The sequence below is a fragment of the Varanus komodoensis genome, unplaced genomic scaffold (assembly GCF_004798865.1).
Source record: "Varanus komodoensis strain SLA01 unplaced genomic scaffold, ASM479886v1 scaffold23, whole genome shotgun sequence".
Lineage (NCBI taxonomy): Eukaryota > Metazoa > Chordata > Lepidosauria > Squamata > Varanidae > Varanus > Varanus komodoensis.
The window spans coordinates 17,922,516-17,948,663 of record NW_025335627.1 but is presented as its reverse complement, the minus strand read 5'-3'; the positions used below and the strand labels follow the sequence as shown (position 1 = coordinate 17,948,663).

Sequence of the window (26,148 nt, the reverse complement as noted above, 5' to 3'; positions counted from 1 at the left end):
GAACCCTGACCAGCTTACCGTGGCTGGAGGTGATCCCATCTTATGTGGTCAAACAACAAAAATGCAAACAAAACGCAAACGCAAGGTAACACCACTGACTATTGGCACGTGGAATGTACGCACGCTTCAAGACAACCCCTCAGCAGATCGACCAGAAAGAACAGCAGCCCTGGTCACCAGAGAGCTCACAAGATTTAACATCGATATAGCGGCCTTGTGTGAAACTCGCCTAGACAACGAAGGTCAGCTCACAGAAACAGGAGGTGGTTACACATTCTTCTGGTGTGGACATAGCAGAGACGAACGTCGTGAATCTGGAGTTGGCTTTGTGGTTAAGAATCATCTTATCCCCATACTTGCCAGTCTTCCCAAGGGTGTGAATGACCGACTCATGACAATGCATCTCCCACTACCGAGAGGAAAGCAAGCCACACTGATCAATGCCTACGCACCCACAATGACGAATCTGGAAGAAGTAAAGGACAAGTTTTATGAAGATCTCGATGCCCTACTCTCATCCGTGAAGCGCACCGACAGGCTGATTCTACTTGGCGATTTCAACGCAAGAGTATGATCCGATCACTCTGCCTGGGATGGTGTCATTGGAAAAAATGGAATCGGCAAATGTAACAGCAATGGCCTACTACTACTGAAGACATTTGCGGCTCATGATCTGATCATCACTAATACCATCTTCTGCCTGCCCACTTGCAAAAAGTCGTCCTGGATGCACCCACGCTCCAAGCACTGGCATCTCATTTATTATGTCATCATGTGGAGGAAAGACAGGATGTAAGGGTGACCAAGGCCATGTCGAGTGCTGACTGTTGGACTGACCAGACTCATCATCTCCAAATTAAGCCTTCACATCAAGCCAAAGAGATGTCCACAGCCAAAGCTGTGATGAAAAAGATCAATGTCAGTAAACTGAGGAACCCCAACATAGCAGCTTCACTAGCAGAAGATGTTGACAACCAACTCTCAGAGCTGCAATTAGAGGAAAATGCTGAGAAGGACTGGGTACGCTTCTGGGATATTGTGCACTCTTCTGCACTAAAGCTTCTTGGACCCTCACACAGGAAACAGCAGGACTGGTTTGATGAAAACGATGAAGAGATCAAGGCCTTACTTGCCAAAAAGCACTGCCTTCACCATGCTCATCAGAACGACCTGTTGTCAATAACTAAGAAAAACGCCTTCAACAATGCTTGCAGGACTGTACAGAGCAAGCTTTGCAAGATGCAGGACTCCTGGTTGAGTGCCAAAGCAGATGAAATCCTGAGGTTTACTGATAGAAATGATGCCACATGGTTCTACGAAGCCCTCAGATCCTTGTACGGACCTCATCCTTCAGGGAGCTCCCCTCTACTGGACTCAGATGGTGCAACTCTCATTACTGAGAAGACTGATTCTACTGCATTGGGCTGAGCACTTCCAATCCGTACTGAACTGCCCATCCTCCATCAATAATGAGGCGATTGACAGAATGCCCCAGACAGATATCAACCACAGCCTGGATGCCTCACCATCAAAGCCTGAAACCCTACAGGCCATCAGCCAGCTGTCCAGTGACAAGGCCCCAGGATCTGATGCGATCCCAGCGGAAGTCTATAAGGAAGGTGGTGGAGTGCTTGTCGACAAATTCACTCAGCTGTTCCAGTCCTTCTGGAATCAAGGATCCATTCCTCAGGAACTGAAAGACGCATCCATTGTACACCTCTACAAGAGGAAATCGACAAGTCTGTGATAATCATCGAGGAATATCACTGCTCTCCATCGCAGGCAAGATCCTTGCATGTGTGTTGCTGAATTGCCTGATTGACCACCTGGAACAGGTTCTACTACCTGAGACACAGTGTGGCTTCTGCAAAGAGCGTGGCACTGTGGTCATGATCTTCACAGCCCAACAGCTCCAAGAGAAGTGTCAAGAACAGAATCGTGAACTGTACACCAACTTTGTGGACCTCACCAAGGCTTTTGACGCTGTGAGTTGTGAAGGTCTGTGGCGCATCATGTTGAAGTTTGGGTACCCTGACAGATTCATCCTGATGGTACGTCAGTTCCACGATGGCATAACAGCTCGTGTTTTGGACGATGGAGAAGCTTCAGAGGCCTTTCCTGTCACAAATGGCATCAAGCAAGGGTGCGTGCTGGCACCGACCCTGTTCAGCATAATGTTTTCAGCCATGCTGACAGACACCTTTCAGAACAACTCATTGGGAGTCAGCCTGAAATACAGGACAGATGGGAAACTGTTCAACCTGCGAAGACTCTAGGCTGTCACGAAGATAAAGGAGACTGTGCTACGAGACCTCCTTTTTGCTGATGACTGTGCCCTGAATGCTGGATCAGAGCAGGAAATGCAAGCCAGCATGGACAAATTTGCAGTAGCATGTGACAACTTCGGCCTCCTCATTAACACAGAGAAAACCAAAGTGATGCATCAGCCAGCTCCGAAAGCCCAATACCAAGAGCCCACCATCACAGTGAAGAGACAGAAGCTGCAAGCAGTGGACCAGTTTACATACCTTGGCAGCACCCTTTCCCGTGCAGTGACAGTTGACATCGAGGTCAACTGCAGAATTGCCAAGGCAAGCTCTGCATTTGCAGACTGCAGACCAAAGTGTGGGACCGCCATGGAATAAGCCTTGCTACAAAGCTTAAAGTCTACCGAGCAGTAGTGCTAACTACCCTGATGTATGCCAGTGAGACTTGGACAGTATACAGGAGGCACGCTAGGCAACTGAACCACTTCCACATGACTTGCCTCCGCAGACTTTTGAGGATCTGGTGGCAGGACAAGGTGCTAGACACAGAGGTCCTCTCCAGAGCAGGCCTGCCATCAGTTCACACCCTGCTGATGAAAGCCCAGACACGCTGGGCAGGCCATGTTGCAAGGATGTCAGACCACCGCATCCCCAAACAGCTCTTCTATGGTGAGCTGTCTCAAGGAAAGCGATCGCACGGGGGACAAAAGAAGCGATACAAAGACATGCTGAAAGCCTCTCTCAAGTCCCTGGTTATTGACACCACCTCCTGGGAGACCCTGGCACAAGACCAATTGACATGGCGCACGCTGATCCACCAAGGCTGCCAAACTTCTGAAGCCAGAAGGACAACCATAGCACAAGAGAAGCGAGCACTCCGTAAAGTCAGAGTTGCAAATGTTGCAACAGTGGTGCCCACACATGTCTGCCTGACATGTGGCAGAACACTCCGTGCCTGTATTGGCCTTATCAGCCACCTGCGGACACACCGTGGACAACTCACAACCCGTTAGATGTTAAGGTCCTCATCGAAAACGATGGACGAACATCACCCCTGGTGCAATTATTATGTGTGCAAAGGCTTGTCAGGTTCTGCACAGGCAGAACCTTTCATTGCTATAGAATTGCTAGATGAAATTGAGGGAAATTTACTAGTGACTTTTAAAGGGCAAGTAAAAGTTGCATGACTTTGAAATAGGGTACACTTTTAGACAAAGCAACTTAAGAGTGTGATCTCATAGCCTTCCACCAGTTGAAAGCAGTTTAGGTTTGGTAGGTGGAACAACAAAATAAAAGCACCTCTTTTCCACCTGAAAAAAAGAATTTTTAGCTGTACTGGTCTCTTGGCCTGTCTAGCTTATTTACTTTGCTGCAGGCAAGAAGGAGTGTCCGGCTCCTGTCTCTACCCACTCATCCACACCCTCTCCCCTTTTCTCCCTCTCTGACTGTTTTCTGAGGTACAAAAGTGACACTGGAAGAGGAGTTGCCTCAGACCTTTCTGTGGCCACTGGATAGGGCAGTATCCCCACATGGATTCCCATCATTCTCAAGTTACGGGTGGGAAAATATGCACCAACCTATTTTAATTTTATTGTATTTTACTGTATGTTACTTTATTTCTGTGTTATCCACTAGCCAAAGAGCTCTGAATGGCTTACAACAATCTTTGGTACATGGGAAGCCCTTCCGAGGAACATAGGGTTGCTTCGTGAAGGATTTGTTTTTTCTCTTCCTTTTTTAGCTGTTCAGAGCATCTCTGCCGCATTCACCTTTCCCACAGACATTCTATGCCAGAAATTCAGCAGGGCTCTTTGAAGAGCTAAGCTGTCACCAGAACAATTTTTAAAAGGAGAGAGAGAGAGAGACAGAGAGAGAGAACTTTTAGCTAGTATTTCAAAATGCTGTGATGTTATGGTTTCCCCTCTGCATGCATGTGTGTGCTCACATTCCCCCCCCCCACCCCATTAAAGTTTAGGTACAGTTTCCATCCATCCCCATCCCTGAAAATTATGGGAAAAGCTGCATCTTATACTGCAAACCAACACTAGTTTAGCCCAGTCAGCAGTACTACTTGTCTATTTTCTCACACAGAGCTCTCTCCCACCACTGCTATCCAAGATCTTTCTATCTGGAAATGGCAGAGGTTAAGTTTGGGAGTGCCCAATAAAAAATGAATTCTCCTACTAAACCATGTCCCCTCTTGTATTTTCAGTGTGAATCTTATCAGTTGACATAAATATAATCTAGAAAATGATAATAGATAATAGCAGACAAAAACATAGTCAGTGAAATTAATTAATGATATAGCACATTTGCTGTAATCTAATCACTGTTAAGCCTTTAACCAGTTTAAATGAGAATAGATTCAAGTACATTGTACAGTATGCCGTGAGAAATGATAGAACAACTCCAAATTCATTGCAAAAACTCCAACTGTACCTTTAAAATCTTATAGACACTACGTGGCATATTTGAAGAAACGAAGTACTTGGAGCTCATGATCGTTAATGACCATAAAATGGTAAGTTGATAGTTTTGAGTTATGTAATTACCAAAATTTAGAGAAACTCTAGTAATTCAACCTTTTCTTTTTTATAAACTGTCAATAAATTTGCATGTCATTTGCTGATACAACTTGATAATTGTGTAGCATTTACTAATAGAAACTGGGCCACTTTGTGCATAACATCAAATCATTGGTTAATTAACGCAGAATTTGCTGTGCATGACTGGGAGTGATTGAGCTCCCTCTGGCGTGCTCCTCACTTCCATTTCATGTCACCCTATGATCAGCCCATTTATAGGTTGTGAGTGTGAAGTACAAAATCAAGTTACTAAGGGCTAAACAAACCTACAACAACCCATGACTTAGCTACTGGGTTATTCAACCCCTGAATAAGTCAGCACGCTTGGTTCCTACACTATGCTCACAACCTGTAGGCTGTTTACAGAAAGCAAAAATGAAGCAGCACACTCACTCCAGCATGTGCTCAGCAAAACAGGGTTTAAGTACACATAAACCAAGTCACTCTGTACTGCTGAGGGATCCTCAGTGGGAGATTTGATAAAACATACACATGGTGTGTCCAAGTTAATTTCTTTCCGTCCATTGTTAAATAGACACAAGAAAGTTACCTGGGAAAGATGGCAACCCAACATTACATTTCCACAGGCAATTGGAAAAGAAAACACTGGAGTATAGTGCTTCTCTCAAGATAGGGAAGCTACTCATTTAGACCAGTGTTCCCAAGTGTTGGAGGTGTAATGTTTTGGCAGTGCTCAGTGGTAGCTTCCTTTTGGGAGGGGGTAATAATTCACATAAATCTTGTGATGTAAAACTCTTTAATATTTAAAGATACACATGTTCTTTTAAATTACCTACCCATCACTTTGTGTGATTAACCATGAAATCAATGCTTATAGGCTGCATAAATGTGAGCAGTTCAAAAAGAAAATATTATTTGCAGAGTGACTCAGTGGTCTTTAACATTACTGGTGATAATTAATAAGAAATCACTTGATTGTATTATGACCTAACATTTTTCTTCCAGTTCAAAAAGCATCGATCATCCCACGCTTATACAAACAACTTTGCGAAATCTGTGGTAAACCTTGTGGATGCTGTAAGTAACAATACACTTAGTATTGTTCAACATTTGATTAAGTAGACACAGGAATGAAAAAAAGAAGTGATGGAGAATGATAGTTTTAGAATGTTGCTTGCATATTCTGTGAAAAGGAATCCAGTAATTCATTAAACAACATTTACTTAATTGACCAACAGAGAACGAAGTGGAAGAAATAGCTGTGCAAGAAGATTTATCATTGCCTTTTCCATTGAGCAAATGGTTGTACAAGTTGTAGAGCATGGATCCTCAAACTACGGCCTGTGGGACAGATCTGGTCCGCCATGGTCATCCATCTGGCCTGCACTGCCATTCGCTGCCCACACTTGCGCTTGCTGTGCGTGCAGGGAGGTGGTGGCTCACTCGCTTGGAGATGGTCTCTGAGCAAGCAAGCCACCACTGCCTGCCTCCCGTACGCGCATGCTCACCACTGCAGTGTGTGGGGGGGAACGTGGTGTCTTGCTCACTCAGAGATGGTTTTAGACTCGTTGGGAGATCTCCCAGTGAGTTCAAAACCATCTCCGAGTGAGCAAGCCGCCGCCTGCCTTCCCGCGCATGCATGCTCACCGCTGCCTTGCAGCACAGGCTGGAGGCGGTGGCTTGCTTGCTCAGAGATGGTTTTGAATTCGCTGGGAGATCTCTGAGTTGAGCGAGCCGCCGCCGTGCACGCCCAGCAGTACCTTGCGCGCACACTGGCCCAAGTGTTTTGCTGCCGCCTTTCTATTGGTCCCCTATTGAAAAAGTTTGAGGACCCCTGTTGCAGAGGATCAGTTTATGAATCTGAAATCTGCAGGCAGATTAAATATTTATTTATTAAATTTGTATAAAAGTCATCCATTAGCATCATGTGCTCTTGGCCACCATTACAATAAAAGTGTCAATAATAACATTATGTCAATAATAACATTAAATAAAATAATACAGTTAAAATATTATAATAAATAAGATAAAACAAAGTATATATAACCAGGCAAAACATATTTATTTATTTATAAATGTATTAAAGCTTTTGTATGCCATCCTATTATGCAAAATTAATAAAATTAATAAATTAAATCAGTACTGTTAATATGGATGGTCTAGCTCATGGTCCTCAAACTACAGCCCATGGGCTGGATCCAGCCCGCCATGGCCATTTAACTGGCCTGCCTTAGAGGTTTTGGACTGTACAGGCCTGTGCATGCATGCGCATGGTGAGACAGGGCTTACGCTCAGGGAGATAGTTTTCTCCGAGCAAGTCCAAAATGATCTGTGCGCACGCACACCGCTCCCTCATTGTGCGCCCCCGCCCTCTCCACACGTGCACCCATGCCCCACACCCCCTCACCAGCCTGCTTCCCCCCATCAGCTCACCGCTGGCACGTTTCAACAGGCCTCCTGTTGAAAAAGTTTGAGGACCCCTGGTCTAACTAGTGCCATAGATGCATAGAAAAAGAAACGTTTTCATTCAGCACATAAACTCAGAAGAGTAGGTGCTTGACAAATCTCAAATGACAGGGCATTCCACAATGGGTGTGCCACCACAGAAAAGGTTCTTCTCCTTGCAACCTTCACCTTAAGCTCCTTAGGGAGAGGAACCTGTAGGAGGGCCTTCATTGATGATCTTAAACAACAGGCAGGAATGTACGGAGTAAGACACTCTCTAAGATAATATAGTCCCAAGCCCAATTTTATTTGGATTCTCCCCTAGTGCATAGCTTAAAACCTGTTTCTTCATCATGGCCTCTGTGCATCACATATATGGGTGCTATGCCTGCGCAATGCCTAAGGCCGGAAAGATTGCAAAGCTAATGGTTTTTGGCGGGAAACTCCCCTCCCCTCCCCCATAATGCTATAAATAGAGCAGAGTGTCCGCCATTTTCTCAGTCTTTTGCGACCGCTGTTCGCTGTGCCTCGAGCCTTTTCTCTCTCGTTCGTATCGTATAGTATTGCTCTTATTGTTAACCTTTCTTGTTACTAGTTAGTGTTCTATTCAATTTCCAAGTTACTCTTCCCGTTCGAGTTCTTCCTACTCTCCTATCTAAAAACAAAAACAAAACCCCCCCCCCAAAATATTATCTTACCCTCTTTACTATCATCTCATTATTTCCTTTTCTGATGGCGCAGCGAACGGTCTTTCGTAAATGTTCCCAGTGTGGGTCAAAAATGTCGCCAGCTGACCCACATGATCTGTGCCTCCTTTGCCTTGGCGAGGGGCACAGGACAGATAAGTGCAGCCATTGTCAGGCCTTCACAAAGCAGGCGAGGAAGAATCGTGAAAAACACCTGCGTAAAATGCTTTGGGACCAGGCCCTAATGCAGTCTGACCAACTGGCTGCTAAGACTGTTTCGGCTTCAGCTTCTGCCACACCTCAGCGCCCATCGGCTGATGGTGCCCAGGTTGTCGAGACCCAGCAACCTCCTTCTTCTCCTCACAAGAAAAAGGAGAAAAGGAAGCATGGAGGGTCCGATAAATCCTCCAGCCATAAGAAGCTGAGGAAGGAGAAGATGGATAAGATGGCTCATAAGCCTAAGAAGCCAGATCAGGGTCGGCGCTGTGATTCGGGATCGTCTGCACCATCGATCCTGATGGCCGCGATGGTACCGACGCCAACGGGCCCTTCCCTGCAAATTGCTATGCAGGTGACGGCTCCAGGGTCCCCTAGACGGGTCATTCGCTCGGAGCACTCATCTCCTGAGCGACCCGACGTGCCACTTCACGAATCAATTTCAGATGGTGAGATTCATGATTCACCACCTACGGCACGTTCCCCAACTCCGATACCGCAACCGGGACCAGTTGCATCCCAACATAGGCACTGATGTCATTCTCTGGAACAGCCATTGGAAGAATGGAACCATCCCTGCTATTCCACTCACCACGGCGGTTGGGATGAATATTCATCGTTTGCTTATTACCCATCAGCTCGTTCTCCAGTACCGAGGGGAGACCCGTCTACCTCCAGACCATGGAGGTCAGGGCATCTCACCTCTCCAAGGGATTCATTCTCTAGTGGCCTTATGCAGTATGGGTATGAATCGGATGACTCTGAAGCAGATTCTACTTCCCCTGACGTAGCCATCACCACTCAGGGTCTGGGATCGCCTGAGGAACCCCACGTCACCTTCAGGGAGCTGATGGCTAGGCTTGTTTGTTCTCTGGAGATCGAAGCACAACACCGGATCAATCCCAGCACAGACAAGTTCTATGACATTGTCAGAGGCGAGCAATCAGCAGCTATTATCCTGCCGCTGATTACCACACTACGCCAGGCTATGGTGCAGCCTTGGGACTTGCCTGCTCAACTGCAACCGACATTGAGGAGGTACGAGGCGATGTACCGGGTTCGGGAGCAGGATATACCATTCCTCCTGCATCATCTGAAAGAGAGTTGCGAGGCCACACCGCTCCCCGGGATAAAGAGGGACAGAAAATAGATATGTTGGTGCGTTGAGTCTTTGTGGCCTCTGGACTCGGTCTCCACATATGGCCAGTAATCAGTATTTCCTCATGCAAAAGCTTGAGAATGTCATCGCTTCGATACCTGACCAGCGAAGGGACCTAGCCAGGGTCTTCATCAAGGAGGCCATGCAGGTCTCAATACAACAACTGTCAGCAGCGAGACATCACGTGGACTCCAACTCCAGGACTCTGGTCGATGCCGTCTCCCTCTGCCGGCATGCATGGCTGCGGATTTGCAATTTCCCCTATGAGATGAAGCTTCGAATCGAGGAAATGCCATTTGACGGTTCCGGCCTTTTCCACTCCAGGACAGACCACAAACTCAAGTCTATTCATGAGTCAAGGATGACTGCGCATTGGATGGAGCTTCCTTCCCAGCCGAGATGTAAGTGGTCGTGGTCTCGTCCTTCGTACTGGCCCCAGCAATTTTCCCAATTCCCAGGGAGGCAACAATACCAGCAACATCAGCAGCGTCGGAAGCAACTCAAGCAACAGTGGTTCCAGCAGGTCGCCGTCGCTATGATTCTGACAAACGCCAACACTGAAGGGTTTGGCGAACCTCTCCTCTCCTCTCCTCCTGCTGCCACCCTCCCCTCTCCCGTTTGGGGATCCATCACATCTGATAGGTGGGTTTTATCCATCATCCAGCTCGGATACAGAATAGAATTCGACACCGTTCCTCACCAGTGCTAGTGGACGAAGTTATCCAACTACTTCGTAAAGGAGCGATCCAACAGGTTTCACACTGTGAGGGACTTCATGGGTTCTATTCAAGATATTTTACTGTTCCTAAACGGGATGGTGGTCTCCGTCCAATCCTGGACTTAAGAGACATTAATAGGTTTATCAAACCTAAGAAATTTTGGATGACCACCCTTCAGAATATCCTTCCGTTGCTGAGGAGAGAGGATTGGTTCGCCTCCCTGGACTTAAGAGATGCCTACTTTCATATTTCAATTCATCCCGGCCATAGGCGTCTCCTACGTTTCGCTGTCGGTTTCGACATACTTGAATTTAATGTCCTCCCATTTGGCTTGGCCACTGCTCCTAGGGTCTTCACTAAATGCATGGCCCCCGTTTGTGCACACCTCCGGCTCCAGGGTATTCAGGTATACCCTTACTTGGATGACTGGTTGCTGGTTTCCCAGACTCGGGAAGATCTTCTATCAGCTGCGGACATAACTTGTTCCTTGTTGGACAATCTGGGATTGTGTATTAATTGCAAAAAATCATCCCTTGTCCCCTTGCAGGTGATCGACTTCATTGGAGCGTGTCTCAGCTCCACTCTTGCGAGAGCATTTCTTCCTCTGGCCCGTCAAGACAGTTTTCTCATGGATCCGAAGCTTCTGGGTCACATGGCCGCTTCAGTGTCCATCGTTCCTCACGCCAGACTTCAACTACGACCACTTCAGCTGCATTTCAACAAGTTGTTTCATCCACAACGGGACTCGCCCACCAAGCCTATTCGCCTTCCGCTGTCTGTCCTACACACGCTAGAATGGTGGTCAGTCTCGGACAATCTGAATGTAGGTGTTCTGTTCCGACCACCTCATCGTACTCTGGCTCTTTATACCAATGCATCTCTGATTGGTTGGGGTGCTGTATGTGCAGGATTTCAAGTGCAAGACACTTGGGATTGACAGGAATCAGCCAGGCACATCAACTACCTCAAGCTTCTGGCGATTTTCAAAGCTCTTCAATCATTTGAGGACACTGTACGGCGGCACGTAGTGCAGGTCGCATCAGACAAGATGGTCGCTGTGTTCTATGTGAACAAGCAGGGGGGAACGAAATCCGTGCCCCTAGCTCGATTGTTGATGAAGATTTGTGACTGGTGCATTCCAAGAAACAACCCTTCTGGCGGTTCACCTCACTGGTACTGACAACGAGGAAGTAGACGTTTTGAGCAGGCAAATGTCAATGACCCATGAGTGGGAGTTGGATCGACAAGTTTGCAATCAACTTTTTTGACGCTGGGGACATCCAGACATGGACTTGTTTGCTACCCATGAGAACAGGGTATGCGAAGCGTTCTGTTCCAGGGTGGGCGTCGGACTGGGATCAATGGGGGACACCCTCATGGTTCTGTGGTCTAACATCAACTTTTACGCTTTCCCTCCGATTCCTCTGATTACGAAGGTCATAGCAAAGATCATCCATGACAACGCCACGGGTATTCTGATCACACCCTGGTGGCCCTGTCAAGCGTGCTTCTCCACCCTCCTCCGTCTGTCCAACAACAACTTTCTCTGTCTACCATCCATGCCTCATCTGATAACACAACAGGATGGAGCTGTTCGTCATCCAGATTTAATTTCATTGAGCCTCACAGCTTGATGAATCCAATGACCCATGCTACCGACTCGGTATCGACAGCGACCCATTCGCCTCGACTTTCCAGCTACAAAACTGAGACACCATTCGTTCGCTCAGAAGAGACAGACTTTGCCTTGGGATTGAATTCTCTCGATCCAGATATACAACACATTCTCGAATCTGCTCTAAGACCATCAATGTGCAGATCCTATGCAGCGAAGTAGCGTCAGTTCTCCTCTTTTGCAGAGTCCAACTCGTTTGCTTCTCTGTCGGCATCTGTTGAAAACATCTTGCAGTTCCTTTTTGAGCTGCATCGCTCGGAACTTAAACCTTCATATATAAAGGTTTACACAGCGGCGATCTCTCATTACCGTGGAGTGATCCAAGGTTCGTCAGTTTTCTCACAACCAATCATTAGAAGATTCATCAAAGGGCTGCAGAATCTTCAACCAACAATTCATCCTGTTATGCTGACTTGGAGTCTCTCCGTTGTACTTCAGGCTCTCACCAGAGCCCCATTCGAACCTCTGGCAACTATTGACTTACATCTCTTGCCTTAGAAGACTGCCTTCCTCGTAGCTGTTACTTTGGCCCGGAGAGCTAGTGAACTTCGTGCGTTCCGAGTAGATCCTTCTTATTTGAGCTTCCATAAGGAGAAGGTGGTTCTTCGTATGGAACTGACGTTTTTGCCTAAAGTGGCCATGCCGTTTCACATTAATCAGGACATTGTTTTCCCTGCTTTCTTTCCATCGCCATCGAACCTGATTGAAAGGTCCCTACATACACTTGATGTACGTCGTTGCTTAGCCTTTTATAGATCACGTGCGGAATCCTTTCGGCAGTCTAATCATCTTTTTGTGCAGTATTCAGAGCAGGACAAGGGCTCTCCTATAACTTCACAGAGACTTTCAAAATGGATTGTGCAAACGATAGTGCTGGCATACCAACTTGCCAAGATGGACTTACTTGTTGTTCCAAGGGGTCACTTCACCAGAGAAGTAGCAGCTTCTTCTGCCTTTGCTGCGGGAATTCCAGTACAGGACATATGCAAAGCTGCAATTTGGGCTGCCCCGTGCACTTTTGCCAGGCATTATCGCCTTGATGTGCGTGCCAGACAGCATTGCTCCTTCAGTAGAGCAGTTCTCTCCACCATTCTTCAATGATGACACTGTCCTCCTCCGATTGTGGTAAGCTTGTTAATCATCCATATGTGTGATGCACAGAGGCCATGATGAAGAAAGGCAGGTTGCTTACCTATGACTGTTGTTCTTCGAGTGACCATCTGTGCATTCACAAAACTGATATATGCCGGCCCCGCTCGGTGTCAGTGAGTGGATCTTCTGTCGGTACCATGTTTCATTTGACTGTCATGGTCCCTGACGAATTCAATGCTATATATCCCTCTTCCAAGGGGAGGTGAACGTTCGGTCTTCTAAAGACTGAGAAAATGGCGGACACTCTGCTCTATTTATAGCATTGTGGGGGAGGGGAGCAGAGTTTCCCGCCAAAAACCGTTAGCTTTGCAATCTTTCCGGCCTTAGGCACTGCGCAGGCGCAGTACCCATATGTGTGATGCACATATGGCCACTCGAAAAATGACAGTTACAGGTAAGCAACCTGCCTTTTCTGTTAGTGCACCCTCATTTGTGCTAGTGGAATTATGCTACTGCATGAAACCTGTAGGGATCAAGAGCTGATGCACATTAGCACCAAACTCAGTTCTTTGAATGCAAACTCGGATATAGCCATAAGAGCTTTATCTACAAACAAGCGGGAGATCCCAAAGTTTACAGAAGTTCAAATAATTTTTTAAGACTTAAGGAGAATGATTTAGATCTTCCAGATGATTACTGCGGAGCCTTTCTTGACAATGGTCTTCCCCCCACAAAAGTAGTACAATAGGCTGCCACCAATTAGGTTGAATCATTTGATGCATCTTTGCCTGTCCAACCATTTGGAGTATTCTACACCTTATTTATTATTTATTTATTTAGAATATTTATATGCCATCCTTTTGCAGGGACTCAGGATGGCTTACATAAATAAATAAAAAGAGTAGAATAAAACATAATACAAATAAATTCCAGATCCACCCTGGCTGCAGATTAAAACATATATAGCTAATATTAAAAGTTATTAAAATATTGTTGAAATAAAAAGGTCTTAGCCTGGCACCGAAAAACAAATAACGACCTCTCTGGGGAGCGCATTCCATAGGCGGGATGCCACCGCAGAGAAAGCCCTCCTCCGGGTACTTTGCCTCCCAATGTCTTTCATGGAGGGTTCCCGGAGGAGGGCCTCTGCTACCGATCTCAGGGAGCGGGAGGGCAAATATGGAATACCTTGTGGTCAAGGAGTCCTCCCTTCAGCCTAGTTCTAGAAGAAAATGAAAAGAAAGATGCATTGAATTTTCTTGCCAAAGCCCTGACACTCAAGAGTTAATAAAAACATTGTGAAAAGTGCTTAAGACACTGGCAGTAGGTTTGTTACTGTACTGTACTGCCAATAAGGAAGATTTGTGAAGAAGTTTCCTTTTAAATCAATGAAAGCACAATGCACAAATATAAAAAGGAGTTTATTTTTGGAATGCAGGAGGAAACAAGGGAAAGCAGCAATTATGCATGTGGGCATGCTCACACACACAACCATTCACACAAATATGTACACACATTTTGCACAGAGAGAGAAGAAAAGAGATTTCTAAAAAAAAATTAAAATCTAACTTAGCTGTGTACATTTTGTCTGCTTTAGAATCTTGGCTTTGAGAATATATGAAATGTTCCTTGCAAAGAGAATGGTATGAGAGAAAGCCTCTTGGCTTCTTGATTAAATGTTATAAGACAACAAGGAGTGAGCAAACACATTTATGGAAATCTGAGTACAGTAAAAGCTATCCATTTAGCAGTAGTTGACTGCTATTCTGATCGATAATGCAGTGCTTTCCATTTCTGATTTCTGTGGTCTAGCCAGAAAAGCAGAAAATTGCTCAATGTTTGGCCACCTTCCTTATGACCCTACACTTGAATTATGAAAGAGCTGGCTAGTTCCAGATGAACACTACACAAAATGAGCTTAATACTTGGTTTTTCTGCATGATGCCAGCTTTAGGAATTCTCTAGAGGGCACTGCTTAACTACATAAGAAGGTGTCTTTTTTTTTTCTTCAGTTTACTTGTTGCCTTTCACTGCTTTGGGCCAGTCATTCACCCTTAGCCTAAGCTACCTCACAGGGGGTCGTTGTTATTAAAATGGAGCTATGTCTGCTTCCTCACAAGAGGAAAAAAAATGCATTATATAAATCAATGACGTGGGATACATGTAAAGTTGTGAAACTGGAGAAATCTTATTTTTAAATGCAAACAAATGGGGACCTGCTGGAAAATTGGGGGCAGGAATCTTTCCTTCACATATTCCACACATAGAGGGGCATGCATAAATATATGATAAGTGTACCTCACAAAACACTTGGAATCATTCCTTTCTCATTCTCCCTACCCTTATGTAGTGGGTGAGGGCACAGAGTGGCAACAGACCTGGGAGGAGGCTGGTCTGGTGTGTAAAGCATGCAAACTATTGCTTTAGCTCCTGCAAGTTCAACGCTATTTCTCTCTTGCACATTTTGGAGTAGGGCTCCTTCCACAATTCTGAAGGAGACGATAGCATTGGGTAGGCTTGAAGGAACACTGCTGTACTTCTACCCTTTAGCCTAAGCTTACTGCCCTGTTTCTGCTGTTTGTACCATGGCTTAGTTGAGTACTCTGCCAAGAACTTTTTCTGAACAAAGTAATAGTAGTGGACCGAGCAACAGACAAGTAAGCCTTCACTCTTCTTCCTCTGCTCATACCTGAAGTTGCTGAGGGAAAGTGTACATCACAATCAAATAGGGAAGTTGCTGAGGGAAAGTGTACATCACAATCAAATTGTCTTCTCTGGCAATTTGAGGTAGAATCTACATGCTGCCTTGACTGTTGGAATCCTCATTGATACAGACCCTCACCAATGCAGTGGAACACCTCACAATATAGATTGTGAGGTGCATGTAGTTACAGTGAGGAAACATCATTGTCTAATGATCTACACTTACAACAGTAACAATTTAACCTGATGTTTTATAATACTGGATTAATGTTATCTTGATGGAATATTGGTTTTTAGGAAAATTAGAGGCATATTGGCTCATTATTTACCAATGTTTCCCTCCTGCTTTATCCCCCTTGTTCTTCCACTGACTGATTGGCTAATTGTGCATGTTTGACCCAGTGTTCTACTCCTGTGCCTGTCCTGTCTTTGCCCACAGATCTACAAAGAGCAATTGAACACCAGGGTTGTTTTGGTTGCTGTTGAAACCTGGTCAGACAGAGATCGTATAAATGTTCGTCCTGACCCAAGGCAGATGCTTCATGATTTTTCCAAATATCGACAGCATTTCATCAGACAGCATGCGGATGCTGTACACCTTCTGTCGTATGTATTGTGATCTGTTTTTCATGTAGTTTTATCCTTCATGCTCTCATTTTTGTTTTTTTATTTTGGTTTATTCATTGTGGTATAAGTAGATACTTTGCTGATGTTAAGGAGTGAACCTCTAGCCCTTAGACATCATCTGAGGGGTCATAAGGTCATTTGGATCCCCAACCCTGACTTTGGAGCTAGGAATTGGAGCTCCTCTCCTGCCCCCTTGAAGCCAGTGTGGAAAGAACCATGCTGACTGTGATGGAGTAGGGGTGATCTCAGAGGAGGGGTAAAGTAGGCAGGGTTGCAGAGGGGGAGTGGGGCTGCCCAAGTAAGACATAATCTGATAGCACCCCAGTCTCCTTCCCTTAATCTCCAAGATGTTCCTTGTTAAATGGCTGAAAATCAAGATACTCCTGTCAGATATAGCTGAAAATGTCTGTGTAGCAGAAATGCAGAGTGGAGAGAAGACAATCACTTTTACCATTCCCCCTGCTCTGTGTGGAACGCCTGCAATCCTCCAAGTTCAGAGACTTAGAGGCATCTTGATTTGATTGTTTCCTTAGTTATTTCATTACAGTAATTATAAAAATACAAAGAAGTATTAGAGCTAAACTTCAGAATGTAGTAATCTTCTGGATTTATTTTATTTAAAGAGATTATTTATGAATCTCTTTAAAGAGATTTTAAAGGAGATATCAGGAAATAATTCTGAAGGTGCAAGATGATACTGAGTTTTGATGGTCTGCACCATGGGTCCTCAAACTGTTGCCTGCGGGACGGATCCGGCCCGCCATGGCCATCCATCCGGCCTGTGCTGCTGTTCACCGCCCACGCGTGTGCTAGCTGCACGGGCTGGAGGTGGTGGCTTGCTCACTTGGAGATGGTTTTGGACTCGTTGGGAGATCTCCCAGCAAGTTCAAAACCATCTCTGAGCGAGCAAGCCACCGCCTGCCTCCCCTGAGCATGTACACTTGCCTCTGCCTTGCAGTTCGGGCTGGAGGCAGTGGCTTGCTCTCTCAGAGATGATTTTGAACTCACTGGGAAATCTCTGAACTGAGCGAGCTGCTGCCGCACACGCCCAATGCCACCTTGTGTGCACCCAACAACGCCTCACCAGCCCACGTGCCCAGCCCGCCCCCACTGGCCCATGTGTGTAGCCGCCACCTTTCTGCTGGCCCCCTATTGAAAAAGTTTGAGGACCTCTGGTCTACACTGTGTAGCCAGAGGTCCGGAGACAAGGATCAGCAAATTGGGTCTGTGGTTAAATCTGAGTACATTTGTCTAGCAATTATCTCTGTGATTTCCTTCATCCCCATATGTCAATGTTTACCCCTTGGCATCCTTTTTGGGCCTCTCCCTTTTTCTTCCCTATACTCTCTCCTGAGGGCAAGACTCACAAAGGGGAATCCCTGTGTTATTTCCAATCAGAGAGAAGTTTGTGAGTCTCCTGCACCACATTCAGCACTAATGTCCTGATTGGAGCCCAGTCAATACAGGAAGGAGCAAGGCTCTGTTGAGTCACTTCCTGTGCCAGGTGGTATGGGAGTGGTACAGGAAGGAACAGTGCAAAGTAGCTCAGGTTTGTAGAAGCCAGATCCTGCAAGCCCCAGCCCCCTTTTTCTGTCCAGAGGGAGCTATGGAGGAAAATTATTTCTGAAAAATGGTTTTTGAATACAAGTGAGTGGGATGGGAAGATGACATCATGGGACAGGAGAATGGCTTTGGGAGTGAGGCCCCACCCCTCTGATTTCATTTGGCCTACAAGCTTATTCTGTGGGAGTGCTCCAGACCCTAAACCAAAAGTGGTTTCCTTCTCTTGAACGAAATCAACTATGTATGGAAATGGAGAGTAAGTATTAGTACAAATATGGAACATTTAAGATTGCATGTTTGAAGAACAGCAAAAAGTGCAAAGATAGTAAAATGCAAGGATGAATGTTGTGAATGTTCACAATGTGACATATGAATTTTGAGCTATACAGACTTGTCCTAAGATTTGATATACTTAAAAAGAGAAAAATTCTGGGACAGCGCATAGCATTTATCCTAATCAGCAATCAGTTTCAATCTAAAGATGATAGTAGAATTATTTTTCAAACTAAGTAATAGCTGTGCTTTATTACTAATTTGAAACAGTGCTTTATAGTTCTTCAGAAGTGATTACAAGTAACCAAAGAAATGACTTAATAAAATCATAGTTCATTAGAGCCATGCCTACTGCCAATATGCCACCCCATTCAATTTTCTCCATGCTAGAAGAAACAGTACTGACCTACAGGGTCTAGCAATCCATCTTGTTATAAAAAAGCTTTGTACAATAGTATAACTGTAGCAGAAATAAAAGTATCGCTAGTGACTGTTAGTATAAAACTCTTAACTTCACATTTTCTTTTTTCTTTGTGTGTGCTATAGGATGGGGGGAGGGGTTGGGCTATAAAACCCACAGCCAATAGAGAAGCATCCTGGTAGCAAAGCAAAGCAAAGCATATAAGATGCCTATTGCACAGCCTGACAGTATTTGCCTCTAGTGGTAAGAATCCTATATTGCAGAGAAAAGAAGTATACACAGGAAGGCTAGTGGTCTAAGGTTTGAGGCAATCTGGGTTTGTGTGGGAAGGCATTATTCCTTTTCTTTCAAAATGCTATATCCTAATCCCTGCATTGCAAATCAGAAGCTCTTTAGAGGAATCCATTCCATATCAGAGTAGGGGAATAGAAGCCATTGACTCTTGCCATAGAATCAGTTTTGAAGATTTCCATATGTATGGGCATCAAATGAGCATGAATTGGCATATCTTATAGAGATCTTTCAAGCATTTGCAGGTTTGCTGAATGGGAAAATCTTTGGTTTACTGCTCTGCAGTGTTAGTGAATACCCTTGAATAGGTTTCCCCTTCCATTTGTCCTGACTGTGCTGATTAGGTTTTTGCTGGGGAGAAACCTACTTCCAGGTTTGTTCCTAACTAGCTCTCCTGCTGGTCCTCTTCAGCATTCTGTTAATCATTCTTTTGCTTCACAACCTGTTATCTTCATCTTTCATTTTACTTGGTTTTGAGAGGGAGCATTGCTACCAAAATCAAACAAAAGGGTGGGGGGAGGGAGCTCCTATCTTTGCAGCTGCACTGCCTGATTGCCAGTGCATGGAAGAAAATTCAGAGTTGTCCATGGATTCCACAAAGGTCTATCTGCTAGTTGATGAAGCTCCTGAAAAAGGAGAGGGCGATTTGCTCTCAACCAGGTCCACTCCCAGTTTATGCCAGTGATATCTGATAAGTCTCACCATTCTCAGGCCAGTGAAAGCCACAGGAATGGAGTGTCATGACACAGAGGTATCATGCTACCCCAGTTGAGGTACAGGTGGAATTGGGCACCCAGTCAGGTGTGATTTTCTTACCACAAGATAGGACTTATGGATAGGATAGGAATATTTAAGTTAGGATACAGTGTGACTGACTAATCCATCCATAGGTGGCTAGGCTATTTTCTTTGTGGCTTTTCCCAACCCATTTGTTCTTTGCCTTCATCTGGGACAGAGCTTGTTCTTACATGTCTTCAGTGAACTCTTTTTGTATGTTGAGGCAAAAAATCCCAGCTGCATATATATGCTGAAGGAATCTGAGCTAGTGGTTACTGACAAAGAAGAGATCGTGAAGTTGATGGGCAGTTCAGTGAAGACCTTGACCAACTCTGTGGCAGCTGTTGGGCATACTTAGAAAAGGAATTGAAATAAAACTGCTAATATCACACTGTTCTTATACAAATCTGTGGTGCAGCCACTTAGAATACATTGCATATTTCTGGTCGCTGCATTAAAAAAGGATATTATAGGGCTGGAAAAAGTGCATAAAGGGCAACTAATATAATTGGGGTTGCAGCATCTCCGCTATCAGGAAAGTCTACAAGATTCAGGACTAGATTACAGAAAGGTGAGGTAGAGGAAACATAATAGAAATGTACAAAATTATGCAAAGCAGAAAGGGAGACATTTGTCTCTCTCTCATAATAATATCCCATGAAATTGAATGGTAGGAGATTCAGGGCAAATGAAAATAAATGTTTCTTCACACAGTGCATAGTTAAACTATGGAATTTACTTCCACAAGGTGAAGTGATGACCACCAATATGGATGGCTTTGAAAGGGCATTGGACAAATTCATGTAAGATAAGGCTATAAGTAGCTATAATTCCTGATAGCCATATGCTACCTCCAGTTTGGGAAACAGCATACCTGTGTATACCAGCTGGTAGATAACATGAATCAACAGTGTTGCTGCATTTATGATGCCTTGTTTTTGGGGTATGGAAAGCTGGTTGGCACCTGTGTGAATAGAATGCTGAACTAGATGGACCAGAATGGCTCTTATGTTCTTGTGTTCTCTGTCCTCCTAATTCTCTCAATATTTTTCAGTTTCTTACTTTAGTAAACCTTAGAGCGTTTACTTTCTTTATATCTTTCTCTCCTTCTCTTAAAAACAGACACACACACAGTTTTCTTGTTTTTCTGTTTCTTCACCACAAGATGACCCCCTCTAACAAGGAGAGCTTCAAGCGTGAAATAGAGGAAGAACAGTTGGTAATATATATCAGAGTCATCCAGATCCACATCATTGTTCACAAGGATTGACACTTGTTCAGAATAGAGGAGTTGCCAGCCACCGCTGCATTTGATTATGGAAGACCCGTAGCTTACAAACATAGCTGATTCCCATGCACTACTAAAACTGTTATTAAAGCAGCTGATAATCTTGCAGCATGACAGAGCTGGTTCAGAGCAAAACCACTGTGGAACTAGAAGACATGGGATTGCTTGTCTTCAGATTTCTTGCTTTGGCTAGAATTTGCAAGGGCATGTAAGCAATTTGGCAAGGGGTGGGGGCTTGGACAAGGAGGAGACAGCAACCCACACATTTGTGTCCTGCAGAGAATCTGTTTTGTTTTCCTAGGAGTTTGCATTTTGCAGCATATGCAGCCATTCCTACAGGATGATATGAGACCACAACAGGTCCTCCCCCTTACTCGTTCCTCTTTCATGATCCATTTGGCTAAACATTTGCTGTACAAATTCTGGATATTTCTTGTACAAGTTCTGGATCTCATGATATTCTGCTTAGGGTTCATGTCATGGGGTAGATTATATTCCATATCCCTTCAATGGTTGCTCCTCCCTTTTCCTCTGATAGAAGGTACAAATGCCACATCAGAGTCACTCTAAACATCCACTCAATCTGAACATCTCTTCTCTGGCATAGAACACCACAAGGCACCTCCAGGGGTGTACCAATCCAGAGATTCCATGACACAGTTGTGGCCACAGAAGCCAGCCTGCAGGAGTGGAGATTCATTCTCAAGGCCACCCCATTCTCAGTCTCTGGTCTCCCAGGGTAGAACATCACAGTATAAACTGGTTGAAGCTACAAGCAACTCACCTTATTATAAAACACCTTTTTTAACATGCTATATATGGGTTCTTTGCAGGCAACCTGTGGCACTTTTACTGTGTTCAAAGTATGCCACAAACCTGTAGATGCCCCAAATGGCTGGCTAGAGGAAAATGCAGCAGAGATCACCAGCACTCCTCCTGTCATTAGATGCATATGCATCTGCCATGGGGGCAATATAATTGTACCTTCCTAGCCTTGACATCTGTCAGGAGAGTTTCAGAGTTATCATCTGTCTCAATTGGAGATAACCTCTGCACATTCCACAAGCTTCTTTGGCTTTTATTTATTTATTTATTTATTTTTCTGATACCTGCAACTGGAAGTAGGTTGCTCCTTCTCACAGAGAGGCACTTGTAAGTCTAATCAGCATAGCTCAACTTAACAGAGTGAGTGGTAGGAGCAGCCTTCCAAGAATGTCCTCCATCTACTGCAAAAAAGGAATTTATCACAGTAAGTTGATCATTGTTGATTATTGTTGATAAATAACATGTTGATTATTTATACATGTCCTATGCTTCTGTTGACAGAGCTTTTAATATTGCTTTGTTTATCTTGTTCTTAAGGAATGTGACATTTCATTACAAAAGGAGTAGCCTGAGTTACTTTGGAGGAATTTGTTCTGTGGCTAGAGGTGTTGGAGTAAATGAGGTAATATTTCATTTTTGTCCATATTTCTGCAGTACCTCATTAGGCCAACTAAATATCACAAGCAAGCTTCTGAGATCTCCAAATTTCTTTATCAAACAAAATGTTGCAAAAAGCAGGAAGGGATAGTGGGGACAAAGGAGTAAAAATCCTGATTAGATGATGAGGTCATATTGTTTGCATTTATGGAATCACAAAATGTAATGGGAGAGGAGGGGTCTGCAGTCTTTCACATTAGGCTGCTAGGGTTATGAGATGGATCCACTAAGGCTGCTGGGACAAAGAAAAGGAGCAGTGTTGACTCCTTCATTTTTGAAAATATAAACTCCTACTGTACTCAAAGGTGGATTTCATCCAGGGGAAGGTATATGGACCCCTTTTATTTGCTTCATGTCATGTCATGTTCAGAGAGCCTATGGCTGACTGAATGATATACAAAAACTTTTAATAAGTAGATGGAAGAAATGTCATTTCATTTTATCAGTGGACCAAAGAGAGAAATGAGGCAATCCTCAAATTAACAAGCAGATTAAATTTTAATATTTTTCTAAGTGAAGGGGGAAAAATTTAATGTTTAATTTAATTTAATGTTTTCTGGAATTTTTTTTGGGAAAGGGGGAATTTTGGGTCTTGTCCTATTTTGTGTTTTCTGCTAGTTATTGCAGTTGTCAAATTATGTTTTAAATGTGTTTTAATTGCAGTATAATTTGATTATGTTTTATTGTTTGTATTTTTATTTTGCATGTTTGCTGTATTTTATGTGCCTTTGTAAAGTGCCTAGAGAGCTTTGGCAGTTAGGTGATACAGAAATACTACTGCTAATGAAATAGTTCCCTCATCATATAACTTTCAAAAAAAGTTTCTTACACTTTTTTTCCAATTCTCGTTAATTGATATCTGGAAATATATGAAATACAGTTGTCTGAAGATGATTTGCTCATTTCTTTTAATGTTAATTAAATAGAACACATTTGAATGAAGCTTGCAGACAGCCTTTTCTCCAGTTTAGGTGCATGTAAAATGGTTTTCTATATATTATTGTTCAGCAAAACAACACAGAAGAAAAATTTCACATTGTTGGACTTTTTAGAATCAGTGCATTATAAACAAATTAGCATGCTGTAAGTACAATCTGTTGTGGATATTTGCAAAGCTGTTGACTAGATTTCAGTCAGAAAGTTCAATATCAAGTCTTATACAGTGGTACCTCGGCTCATGAACACCTCAGTTCACGACCAGATTGGGTCGTGAGCATAAATTTCAGAGAAAGATTGCCTCAATTCACGAACTCCAGATTGGGTGACAACCACGATCGCAGCCATGTTGTTGCACGAACACGATCGTAATCATGCCCATCTCCCCCGCATGAGCATGCCCGCGATCACACCCGTCTCCCCCCTCACGAGTGTGCCTGCGATCGCGCCCTTCTCCCCCCTGCATGAGCACACCTGTGATCATACCTGTCTCCCCCCACATGAGCGCGCTCGTGATTGCGCCCATCTTCTCCCCCCCAGCATGGTCGCTATTGCATGATTATGGACTCTCCCTCCAAAAATAACCTCCCCCCCCACCTAGGTTAGTGTTCTCTACTGTACTGTACTTTGTTACTTTGTTTCAAATTTTTGTGATCAAAAAATATTTACAGAATGGATTAACCTTATTTACATTGAACCTTATGGGGAAATTTGACTTGGGTCACAACCAATTTGGATCACGACCAGAGTTCTAGAACGGATTAAGTTCATGAGCCAAGGTACCACTGTACTTGAAACTTAACAATAAAATTACAGATTTAATCCAGTCATGTAAGCTTCGTGTTGGGCTGATTCTACTAGGCAGTGCAATGGTCATTAGTAAAAGGTTTAAAAAAATATTTTGAACCTTTATGTAGAAGAATACTGTACTCATAGATAGGAACTGAAAAATGCTGTGACTGACCTGCGATTCAGTGTCAGATAACCTTAACTAACTTTAACTACCATGGATTAAAAATCATTCATTTATTTATTATTTACACATATTTATAGGCCACCTATAAATGCCAAGGTCTTCTTAGGTGGCTTACAATACATTAAACATATCAAAACATAATAAAGCACATTAAAAACCTATTAAAACATCTATAATACATGGTATTTTGTGAATGAGCTGCTTCCTAATGCTCATACCCCCTTTGTTCCCATTTTGCTTCTCCTGCTAGTAGTACAGGAATTATTTATTCAGCATATTACCCAAACTGGAGTTCCCAGCCTGGTGCCCCATTTATAATCCAGGATCAAAATCAGGTTTCTTGGCTTACTTGGAAGCAATAACTAAAGATGCTTGGTTTGGACAACATATTAAACAAAAACCATTCCTTGTGCTTGCTTGGAGAATATAATTCTTTATTATTGTTAAAGGCTACATGGTTTCTGCACTGTTAATAATAAAACTGGATTCATATATATTCACTTCATTTCCAGAAAAATGTGTTTCTGTCCTCTTCATTGTTCAGGATTCACATGCTAGGAAATTTGTGTATGAAGTCCTGGGCAAGATTTGGAAACAAACTCAATTCAGAGTAGTAAGTCATTTCCACATACATATGCTTTAGGATCCGAGTCAAATTCCAAACAGAATACATAGCAGGGTAAAAGCTTTGCACTAAACATTGCATCTGCAGTAGTTTTTGTTTTTGTTTGCCACTTCAGTCTTCTGGAATCTTTTTTCCTAACAGTATGGACTTCCCTGGGCGATGGCACAAGAATTGTCCCAAAGTCTGGCTCAAAATCTAGGAATACAGTGGGAGCCAGCATCCAGAAAACCAAGTATGTACTTGCTTTGTGTTCTTCTTTTTATATTGCATACAAACTTTGGCATAAATTGAGTTTTTCATAGTGTTTACATGTAGAGCTGGGTTCTTGTGAAAGCATGGAAGTCTTTTCTTTTCACTATCTTCAGTTTCTTCATCATTTTTCTTGTCCTTTTCTGCACTTTTCCCAACTCTATGATATCTATTTTAGATGTGGTGAGCAGAACTGTACACAGTATTCTAAGTGTGATCACACTGTAGATTTTTATAAGAAGAATATGATCTTGGCAGTTGTATTTTCAATTACTTTCCTAATTATGTCTAACATGGAGTTTACCCTTTTTTTACAGCAGCTGCAGACTGGGCTTATATTTTCATCAAGCTGTCCACTACAACCCCAAGATCTCTTTTTGTAACAGTTACCACTAGTTCAGATCCCATCAGCTTATACTTGAAATTGGATAATTTTTTTGCCCAAATGTGCATCAATCTACATTTGCCTATTTATGCATTTGTTTATTATATTTATGGCCCACCTTTTTCCTGTCAATGAACTCAAGGTGGCCTACATAATTCTCCTCCTTCCCTCAATCTTATCCTTTCTACGAAAACACTGTGAGGTAGGTTGGGGTAAAAGTCTGTGACTCTCCTGAAGTCACCCAGTTAGTGCTATGGCTGAGTGGGGACTACCACCCAGATTTCTGAGTCCCACACTCTTAAGACCTATAGCACACTGGCTTTCACACTGCTTACATGTTACTTCAAAATTTTTCAATAAGCAAGAACTTTTCCGAAATGTAAAAAAAATGGATTTGTAATTTTGGAATAATTGATTTGTGATGGGATTAGTTCACTCATTACTAGTTCTAGATAAAACTTTGGTTATCTAATCTGATATTCAGCAATTCAGACATAAGGAACAAAAATGTTTGTTTTTCTACCTTCTCTCTTTCATGGGGCATTTAAAATATGTGAGCGAGAAAAATAACTACATTCTTTCTTTGTTAATTTTTTTCTTTTTTCCTTCTGTTGCAGAAGGATGTGACTGCACAGAATCGTGGGGTGGATGCATAATGGAGGAAACAGGGTATGCAATAACAGTTAATAGCTTGGTATTATAAACTTATGTCCTGATTGCTCAAAACAAATTAAGAGGCCAGTATTT

General features: G+C 43.5%; 1 protein-coding gene across 11 annotated transcripts in view; it reads left to right on the top strand.

Annotated features, from left to right (window-relative positions):
- Positions 1-26,148, top strand: part of ADAM23 (ADAM metallopeptidase domain 23) — a 193,302-nt gene that overhangs the window by 54,022 nt on the left and 113,132 nt on the right. For all 11 annotated transcript variants that reach the window (XR_006414921.1, XM_044432108.1, XM_044432104.1 and 8 more), the window contains exons 9-14: positions 4,723-4,788; positions 5,819-5,890; positions 15,948-16,114; positions 22,111-22,195; positions 24,909-24,999; positions 26,019-26,070. Coding sequence is in view for 10 of the 11 variants with exons in the window: in XM_044432108.1 (XP_044288043.1) it covers positions 4,723-4,788; positions 5,819-5,890; positions 15,948-16,114; positions 22,111-22,195; positions 24,909-24,999; positions 26,019-26,070 (533 nt within the window). In the remaining variant the exon portion in view is untranslated. The remainder of the gene's footprint in view (positions 1-4,722; positions 4,789-5,818; positions 5,891-15,947; positions 16,115-22,110; positions 22,196-24,908; positions 25,000-26,018; positions 26,071-26,148) is intronic.